Source organism: Anneissia japonica, unplaced genomic scaffold, assembly GCF_011630105.1.
Source record: "Anneissia japonica isolate Jap-2015-1 unplaced genomic scaffold, ASM1163010v1 scaffold287713_len945575_cov184, whole genome shotgun sequence".
Lineage (NCBI taxonomy): Eukaryota > Metazoa > Echinodermata > Crinoidea > Comatulida > Comatulidae > Anneissia > Anneissia japonica.
Genome location: NW_022725774.1, coordinates 644,726 through 655,146, shown reverse-complemented (window position 1 = coordinate 655,146; position 10,421 = coordinate 644,726). Strand labels below are relative to the sequence as shown.

General features: G+C 38.5%; 2 protein-coding genes across 2 annotated transcripts in view; both read right to left on the bottom strand.

The window, feature by feature from the left end:
* Positions 1–326: 326 nt before the first annotated feature.
* On the bottom strand, positions 327–7,707 carry LOC117112901 (neurogenic locus notch homolog protein 1-like). Its single transcript, XM_033256115.1, has 5 exons — positions 4,293–7,707; positions 3,713–3,873; positions 3,377–3,542; positions 2,713–2,887; positions 327–460 (listed from the first exon to the last, which is right to left on the bottom strand). Exons 1-5 carry the CDS (start codon positions 7,559–7,561, stop codon positions 455–457), a joined length of 3,777 nt encoding a protein of 1,258 aa, XP_033112006.1. The 5' UTR covers positions 7,562–7,707; the 3' UTR covers positions 327–454.
* LOC117112891 (delta-like protein C) overlaps positions 7,611–10,421 on the bottom strand; it is a 12,364-nt gene continuing 9,553 nt past the window's right edge. Inside the window, exons 4-7 of the mRNA XM_033256104.1 lie at positions 8,689–8,843; positions 8,169–8,425; positions 7,716–7,917; positions 7,611–7,620 (exon numbers count right to left, since the gene is read on the bottom strand). Of these exons, the coding sequence (XP_033111995.1) occupies positions 7,611–7,620; positions 7,716–7,917; positions 8,169–8,425; positions 8,689–8,843 (624 nt within the window). The remainder of the gene's footprint in view (positions 7,621–7,715; positions 7,918–8,168; positions 8,426–8,688; positions 8,844–10,421) is intronic.

Below are 10,421 nucleotides of genomic sequence, written 5' to 3'. Positions count from 1 at the left end.
TTTATTCAATGAATGTAAACAAACATATGGCTTTTTTATAACGCTGAACTTATATTAAATATAGCAAAATACCACAACCAATCGTGAGAAACTGGTAATTAATAAAGAAACTCAATATAAACGTAAACATAAACCATGTGACTTTTTTTTATGCCTGAACTTGGAAAGGCCTACGCACTTTAAACTACGTAATAGCTTATTGTGAAGGATTCGTTGCCACTCGCGCACCCCTACAAAACATTCTAGATCTGCAAATGACATTATCTCAAAACATGTCTTTTAAGCTTTAGAATAGTCGTTGTTTAAGATTATAGTTCCTTGTTGACTGGCTGTATTTGCTTCTGGTGACAGAGGCATCTCATAATAATAATTCTCCTCTCTTTCAAAAGCTGGGTTCACAATTTCCATTGTCCTGTCATTTTCAACGTTGTTACAATCTCGCCGGTACTTAGAACTAACCCTGCAAAGATAAAAGTGAATCCATGGAAGATACTATGTTACGATGACTTGATATGTTATATTATGAACTGTGAATCTATCTTATAGTATGTCTGACCAAGTTGCAATGTAAAATATAGGCCCTATTTATCATTTATTTAAAAAATATAAATTTTTAAAGTATGTTTTGGTTGTCAAAATTTAAGCTATCCTCCTGGTACATTTATTGAAGACTAATATTTTAGGTAATTCTACAAACCAGAATAACAGTGCAAACTAACCTCAAGTATAATATAATCGAAAGAATTATTAATATGAGAATCATACCAACGGCAAGGAATATATACCACTGGCTGAACAACTGAAAGTAAATCAATATATATATATATAAATAATTGGTCTTTATTGACATCCCTTAATATATTGCATTATATTGAATCATTAAAATACTATAGCAAAAACATCTGGCCACAAAAAAAAAAGGTACTCGGTGCCAGTAATGAGTTCGCTTTTTGGAAACGATGTCTCTGAATATTAGTAACTAATATGACAGATAGGCCTACACAGAACACAGGTATAGGCATAGCACCTCATTGACTAACTCATACGTACTTTCGCAAGCAGACCCGTTTATAACTGAACATGATTTAGCAATGGAATGCTGGTAAAAGCCTGTTTTACAAATTATACACGTTAGTCAATAAAGTTTTACCTGTGTTTTATGTTATGTTAATCTAAATCAACCTATATATTCCTATACCTGAATTATCTTGTATCTTTGTTTTGTTATCCAAAATCATAGTTCCATTGGCGGATCTGAGGGGGACCCCTTGGACAAAAAAAAAAATCAGGACCCCGACCACCCTTCTTTTTGGGGTTCATCGATTCATGGAAAGAGAAGACGTAGGCCTATGATGTATGTATTTATACCGGTACACACATAATAGGCCTATTTACTGTAATAAGAATGAGAAAAATTTACCTGGCCGTTTTCAAGAGGGGAAAGCTTGAATTTTGAAGAACTTATAAAAGTCATTAAAAGACACATCAGATGTCGGGAAAGCTCATTTCCCGCCATCTAGACAGCAGAATTTCCCCGGAAGAATCCGGAGACCTGTCTCTTTAGGGTTCATTAACGAAACCTTGAATTTTGAAGAGTCATTAAAAGAGGCCTCAGATGTCGAGAAAGCTCATTTCCCGCCATCTAGGAATCAAAATTTTCCGGATGGGAACCCCCGACCCTCCGTTTTCTTTGGAGTTCATCGATTCATGGAAAAAAGAATACGTGTGCAACTACTCAATTTTGTTATGTATATACACACATAATAGGTCTATTTACTGTAATAAGAATGAGAAAATTTTCAAAATACCACCTCCCCCCTTATTTTGGGGGGTTTTTGGAAATATTTTGACACCCCTCCCCTCCCCCCTCCTAAATTGGAACCCAGATCCAGAATGTTTGATTGTTATTCCAAAAAAGGATAGCCGATCCAAAGTAAGCAATCCACTTAACAGAACTGCATAGCATATCAAAACATTCATAGCCATTCGAGCCATCGTAGAAAATAAGTATGATTTGTATTCTTATTTCAAAACTTTGATATCCTAATAGTTATAATGTAATTTTAAAATTGTATTTATTTAAAAAGATTTTGCTAACGAAAATTAAGACACTCTTTTCTTTGGAGTGTTCAATATGTCAAACATACATCAGATAGTTGTGCAACTAAGTATCCATGTTTTAAAATTGTATAAGGTTTTTTTTACTAAAATAAAAGGTAGTTTGAAAGAATGAAAATTAGATGGCCTGATAGTTCTGTGACCGTCTTAATTACGTTGTTCCATTTGCTGTATTTGCTGATTGTTTAAAAAATTCTATCTGTATTCGGACATTCACAGTAAACTGTCTCTTATACACATCTTATTGTGTCTGTTGTCTGTCTTTTTGTTAGGTAATCCACTTGACAGTTGATTTAGTTCTCTTTTTTGATTTCCTGTCTCTCCGTCTTTTTTGTGAATCGTATTTTATGTGAATTGTATTTTGAGACGAAAAAATAAAATGAAATGAAATAAGTGATTCTTATAAAATTATAAAAGAAAATATCAATGTTTACCGTAGGAGAATAATATTATTTGCAGTATTTCTCTCTCTTTCTCTTGTGCATCTTTAAGATTGTTGGTTCATTGTTGTAATCATCTATTTTTTTAAACTTTAGAATACCACCGGTGCCATAACAAACTAAAATTGAAATTATAAATAATTAGACAACTTACAGATTTTTCATCGTTAGTTTGTGTGACCGGTTCGGCTTTACCATTGTGTAGTTTTTGGTTGATGGCTAATGATATGTCCTCATCCAAATAAGAGTTAAGAAGATTTTCAATCTCTTGTGACGTTAACAGTTCGTCAGATATGGTGACGATGAATGTCACGTGAGTCACACGTTGTCTGTGAATATAAAACAACAATATCTTGTGAAAATATTCATTTTCGATGTTAGCTGCCAGGTTTCATTATGCTCTGGTGAAAAATGTCACTCCATGTTTTTTGTGTACCTCCTTTATCCTGGGCCTTTATCTACGTCGTATTCATAGACTTTCAACTTTTAATTTTAATCAAATATTTATTCTGCTACAGTCCCCTTTAAAGCGAGACAACCTTTCAAACCTTAGGTAAATTATACATGAATTTAATTAAGAGTATAACAAATAATATAATAATAATAATAATAATAATATAATAATAATAATAATAATAATAATAATAATATAAGCTTACATTAATTTTAATTGACAAATTTTAGTTTGAACGTACCTGAACAATTGTAATATGCCTACAAGTAAAATAATATTCGTACGAGCTTCATTTTCTGTATAAGTAAATTACAAACACTACTATATCCTCGTGAGACAACTTTTAAGATAAACTTGCATTTACTTTGTAAGTACATCTTCATATTCATCGGTTGCGATTATCTTGGTCTGTACTGTCGAGCTGCGCTTCATCTGGGATCCTCCAAGAAGAGCATTCATTCCAATTTCAAACTTGACTTTATCCTCCAGGGGACCAATGACGTTAATGAAGTACTCGTGCTTAGACAAATCTAGAAAATCAAAACGATTTTTTCATTCTAAGCACTACCTTTTAATGTGCGTTTTTAGAAATACAATAGTCAACTTTGGACACTTTGGAAATATTTCCAGTAGGCCTACTGCCACCTGGTTTTGGATAGACTAACCACAGCGCCATAGGACCCAACACATGATAACTCACCTATACTGCAGAAGGAACCATAGAAACCAGTGTCACATAGGCACTCAAACTCATTCACCGCTAGTAACCGACACTTGCCATTCTCACATGGAATCTTGGAGCACACATCGTCTATCAAAGATTCGCACGTTTTTCCAACGTAAAAATTGCTACATTTACACCTATTCAAATTACAGTAATATTTACGTTAAAAAATAATGGAATTTGAAAATAAATATAAAAATTGTCACAACTTGTAATTCCTATTTATAATTCTAATATTGTAGTAGTATTATAAAATATGTATTTACTGTTAAATTTCGCCATAGTTTCTATGAAAAAGTTGGATAATAAGCTAATGTATGACATAGTTATGACGAATGTCTATACATTCGTGTAAGATGTAAACATCTATGTGATTACGATGAAGACAACCATAATGATTATAATAATTATGTAATGTTCATTATATTGAAGAAAATAATAATAATAATCACGTTAGTGAAGTAGATGATAATGATGATGCACTGAGACAGCATAATTGACTAATGGCATTTTACTAACTTCATAATATTATTATATACAGGTAGCCTATACTCACTCAAATTCTCCAGGCAAATCTACGCATGCTCCGTTTTTGCAAGGATTACTGCCGCATTCATTAAGATCTTTCTCACATAGATCACCTGTGAAACCCGATGGACATATACAAGTGTACATATCCAAATCATCTACGCACTTGGCTTGGTTCTTACATGGGGAACTATCGCATTCATTAATGTTCACTTCACAACGGTCACCTGTAAATCCTTCTACGCATGAGCAATTAAAACTCGCTACGAGATCAATGCATGTGGCTCCATTTGCACACGGTTGGTTATTAGTTAAACACTCATCAATATTAATTTCACAAGTTTGACCCGTAAATCCATTCGGACATTGACAGTAAAAGGTGTTGATACCATCAGAGCATGTTCCGTTATTGAAACACGGCTTCGAAGCGCAGTTGTCTTCGTCCTCTTCACAAATGTCACCAATGTAGCCTGGTGAACAGTGACATGAAAATCCTGCGATCATATCTACACAAGTGCTGCCATGCTGGCAGGGTACTGAAGAACATTCATCATGTTCCGCCTCGCATTGGTTACCGTAAAAACCAGGCGCACATTGGCAACGATAGCTGTTTAATTGATCGACACAAGTACCTGAATTTAAACATGGACTGCTATTACATTCGTTAACTTCAATCTGACAGACATCACCTTGAAAGCCAGGAGCACAGATACAAAGACGACGTCCTACAAGATCTAAACAGGTCGCGCCATTTAGACATTGTGAGCCTGCACAGTCATCGATGTCTACATGGCAGAGGTCTCCTGTGTAGCCGGTGTCACATTCACACGTGAAACTTGCAATTCCATCTGTACACGTCCCATTATTTGCGCACGGAAAGCTTTCACACTCATTAATGTCTTCACTGCATGTCATTCCGTCGAATCCATGAGCACAATGGCAAAGAAACCCGTCGATATTGTCTGTACAATTCCCGCTATTTTGACATGGTTCACTAGAGCACTCATTAACGTCAATTTCACATTTTATTCCCGCGAAACCATTAGAACATGTGCATTTGAATCCATCTACCATGTCTTGACACGTGCCATCATTTCCGCATGGAGAACTCTCACACTCGTCGATGTCAACGTGGCATAGCTTCCCTTCGAATCCTATGGAACAATGACAATAGAACCCATTAACTTCATCGTAACACGTGCCGAAATTTTGACATGGTAAACTCTGACATTCGTCAACATTCTCTGAGCAGATTGTACCCATGTATCCGTCTTCACACAAACATGTAAAACTATTAATTTCGTCAGTACAAGTCCCATTATTTAGACAAGGCAGACTATGACATTCGTCAACGTTTTCTGAACACGCGGTGCCATCGAAACCAGGTTGACAAATACAGGAGTACTTATTGACCTCATCTTGACACGTCGCTCCATTGAAACATGGTTCAGATTGGCATTCGTTGTAATTGATGTCACAAAAGTTTCCAACATATCCTGACTGACAAATACATGTGAACGTAGCAACTTCGTCAACACATGTTGCGTTATTCTGGCATGGGTCACTCAAACACTCATCTATGTCAGTTTGACAATAGTCACCAGTAAAACCTGCTGTGCAGTTGCAAGAGTACCCATTGATACCATCAGTACATGTTCCACTATTTTGACATGGTAAACTTTGACATTCATCTATGTTGACATTGCAGGTGGATCCCGTAAAGCCTGGAGCACATGCACAGTGGAATCCATTAACACTATCTGAGCAGTTACCATGGTTTGCACAAGGATCACTACTGCACTCATTAAAATCAATTTCGCAAAACTCTCCTTGAAACCCTGGCTGACATTTGCATGCGAAATTATTGAAGTAATCCGCACACACACCACCATTTTCACACGGTTCACTCAGACATTCGTCTGTTTCATTTTCACAAAGATAACCAGAAAATCCCTGTACGCACAAGCAGAAATGTCTGTTGAAATCATCTACGCATGTTCCGTTGTTCATACACGGTGAACTTTCGCACTCATTAACTTCAAGTTGGCACTGCTCACCATTGAAACCCGAGAAACAGTCACAAAAATATCCGTCAACTTCATCGTAACACGTTGCATTATTGAAACACGGAAAGCTATCACATTCGTCATATTCCATCTCACAATTCAGGCCAAAGTACCCTCTAGCACATGCGCAATTATATCTATTGATATCATCATAGCATGTCGCTTCATTCTGACAAGGTGAACTTTCACACTCATTGATGTCTGTTTCACATACATGACCTTTGAATCCATCAGCACATGCGCATATGAAGTTGTCGACGTAGTCATTACATGTGCCGTTATTCATGCAAGGTAGACTTGTGCATTCGTCGATTTCTAAGCTGCAGAGATAACCTCGGTAACCAGGGGCACAAGAACAATTGAATCCGTTGACATTATCGCTACATGTTCCACCATGTTGACATGGAAAACTTTCACACTCGTCAACGTCAACCTCACAGAGATCTCCAGTATAGCCACTTGTGCAAATACAAGTGAACCCATTGGTACCATCATTGCACGTGGCTCCGTTTAAACATGGATAACTTGTACACTCATCAACGTCGATTTCACATAATGAACCATTGAAGCCGGTGGGACACAAACAAGTATACTCATTAATACCATCCAAGCAAGATGCATTGTTCATACACGAATTGTTCAAGCATTCGTCAATGTCTACGTCACAAATCGCGCCAGTAAATCCCGGTGAACATACGCACGTGTATGCGTTTATCGCGTCTATGCATATTCCACCATGCTGACACGGACTGCTATTACATTCATTAATATTCACGTCGCATGTACTTCCAGTATAGCCACCCATGCAGCTGCAATGAAATCCATTTTGACCATCAACACAAGTCCCTGCATTTTCACAGGGAGAGCTTAAACATTCATCAATGTCAATTTCGCATCGGGTCCCATTATATCCAGCAATACAATGGCAGTTAAACCCATTTATCTCGTCAATACAGGAGCCAGAATGTTGGCAAGGGTCACTCAAACACTCATCGGTGTTTACCCCACATTGTAGTCCCTCAAAACCGTCCATACAAGTACAGGCAAAGCTGTCAATGAGATCTACACAGGTGGCACCGTTTGCACAAGGGGAACTTCCACATTCATTGATGTCGGTGTCACAAGTGCTACCTGCATATGCACTTGTGCAGATGCACTTGAAGCCATTGATTTCATCTTCACAAGTTGCGCCATTCTGGCATGGATCACTCACACATTCGTCAATATTCATTGAACACAGGCTTCCGCTGTAGCCGGTCGAACATATGCATTGGAAACCATTAACTTGGTCTAAACATGTGCCGGAATTTAAACATGGATTACTCACGCATTCATCGGTATCAATTTGGCAAGTAATACCACTAAATCCAGGAACGCATGCACACTGAAACCCTCCGATTAGGTCATTACATGTCGCAGAGTTCAGACATGGAGTACTGGAACATTCATCTATGTTTGTCTGACATCTATTACCTGACCAGTCAAGTGTACATGAGCATGTGTATCCGTTAATGACGTCCTGACATGTGCCACCATTTTGACAAGGATTACTTGAGCATTCATTCAACTCTGAAGCGCAGGTTGTTCCTAAAACAAACAAAAAAGTTTGCAGGTTATTGTTTGTTTTAGTACATTTGTTACATATCGGTGAACCAGTCAACGAGGTGGGGAGTAAGTCATGGCCTGGCTAGTAAATCTTTCTTAAGAATTTGAGTAATATGAATAGCTCCAGAGATGAATATTTTCTGATCCCAGTCAATCGTTTTAGCTTTGAGCCTTGCATACTATAAGCTACAAGCCTCAAAACAATAGTTTAAAAAAAACCAATTTCGTCTTACCATAAAAACCTAGAGCACAAGTACAAGTAAACCTATTGAGTCCATTAGCACACGTAGCTCCGTTAACACAGGGGGAGGATAGACACTCATTCACGTCTTGATTACAACTGGTTCCCTGCCAACCTGACAGACATATCTTTCCCCCAGAACTGCTGCAGGAATAATGACCGGTAGTGTCGTCACGAGCTCGACAAAAGACGCTGCACGTACTTCCATAGTAATAGGTAGTACAGTAGCCTCTGACCTGGATGTCTAGGCTAAAATGAAAGTAAAATATTCTAAAACCATGAATATGTGAAGATTGTATCTTGTATCTTGTATGTTTATTATCTAGAAGGTAAAAGGAAAGATAAAGTTAGTTCCGAATGTAAGGAAATTAGCTGTTAGAAGCCCATCGTAACTTCTCTAGAAGATTGTGCAAATGCCCAATGATACCTTCTCGATGTGATGATTATTGGAACTTATTCCTTAAAAAATAATCTTTCGCAATAACAAAGACGTGAATACATGTGACGCTTACCTCGACCGTCTTCCTGTGATTGTTACGGATGCCCAGGTTGATTGTGATGACGTACGAGCAGGCGTAAAGTATATATTGTGTTTGTATTGATCTATCTGGTCATCTCCATTACCACCGTCGTTGTCGTGCACAATTCCTTTGATACGAATTCCATTCTAAATTTAAATATAATTTGCACCTGAATATACTGCGTTATTGCTATCTAATCCTCATTATCATTGATCAAAATGACACGCACATAATTCGTGCAAATCATTCAGAATGCCGATTTGAGGCAATTTCCTCAGTTTATAAATGAAACGAATATAATACAAATATTAAGTATGTGCTATACCTCGAAATGCAGAACGCAACATAGGGCTAGGTGTGGGTGGCGTCGGTGGGCATTACCCACTGACAAATTGAAGCAGAGGAGGGGGGGGGGGGCGAGGTCCCCGATGCCCCCCGACGAGGGGCCGATTCCCGATTCCCCCTGACGAGGGGTCAGATTTCCCCAACGAAAGTAATGTGGGCGTGGTCGAGCTTCGATCAAAAGATCTCGAAGTGGTCCAAGGGGCGAAGTCCCCGAATACCTGAACAATTTAGGGGTTTCAAAGGCTTATTTAATCGATTTTAGAGTCTACTAATATGTAGAAAATACATATAATTTTTTTTTTATCCCCGACGAATTGTGCTTTTTCTCCCCGACGGGGGGGGGGCCCGGGGGGGGGGGGGGAGCACTCCCCGGAGGGGCTGTTTCCCCTCCCCCCGCTGGCGCCACCCCTGATGTTTAGATGGATGGATGGCTTTGGTGTAAAGGATAACCCACGAAAGTATAAGGAAGACTTATTTCTAGTGGGGTCCTTCTGGTGGTGATTAAGCAGTACACCGGGAGACATTTCACTAATCTTTTCCGAAGAGTGCACATGGGTCATTGCACTCTGGGCCAACGGCTTAAGCGTCTCATCCGAAAGAGCGTGCGCTATCGTAACTTACATTTCAGCACTCCAGGTGAAATACAAGGAGAGCAGCAATGGGAATTGAACCGGAGAACATGAGATCTCCACGGTTCAGCGCACACATAGAAGCCACCATCTTGTTGACCTAAAATTGGTAGAAGTGGTTGTCATCATATTTCGGTGACGCTGATTGGTCAGTCGAATCGAGGAACCTTGCCGATTACGCCAGGGAGTTGAAGTGAAAAAACACTGTAGCAATGGTGTAACGATTTTATGGAAACACGCTTCTAACAAATCATGACACAAAAGTGAATAGTGGCTTCTCATATCCAAACCTCCTCAAATTGTTTCTGGCAAGGTGGAGTAGCGAACTTACCTTCATCAATTTATGGCAAGTGGAGGATATAATATACAAAATCACTTTAAACTTAAGCCCGTTTTCCACTGGGCGAATATATTCGCGTGAATCGAAGTGTCGATTCATGCGCATGCGCACTCACATTTCTATAAAAGTTGCTTCAGCGAAAAAATGCGCAACCAATTAGAGCTCAGGAAGCGAAACGACGCTTTCGAATCGCACTAATAAATTCGACTAGTGGAAAACAGGCTTTAAAAAGGACTGTTAGTGTATATACCAAGCAGGGGTGTCCCCAGAATATGCCTGACGGGTGTCCAATCGGAAGTGGTCCCCCGAAAACTACGACAATTTAGGGATTTCAAAGGCTTATATAATAGATTCTAGAATCCGCTGATATGTAAAACGCCACTCCTCTTTCCAAAAGGGATATATATATA

Excerpts from the sequence above, each read along its gene's own strand:
- LOC117112901 (XM_033256115.1), bottom strand. The coding sequence starts at position 7,561 with ATGAATATTGACGAATGTGTGAGTGATCCATGCCAGAATGGCGCAACT. Across the intron at positions 3,874-4,292 it reads GATTTGCCTGGAGAATTTGA|GTGTAAATGTAGCAATTTTT; the intron begins GTGAGTATAGGC and ends TAATTTGAATAG. Across the intron at positions 3,543-3,712 it reads TGGTTCCTTCTGCAGTATAG|ATTTGTCTAAGCACGAGTAC; the intron begins GTGAGTTATCAT and ends TTGATTTTCTAG.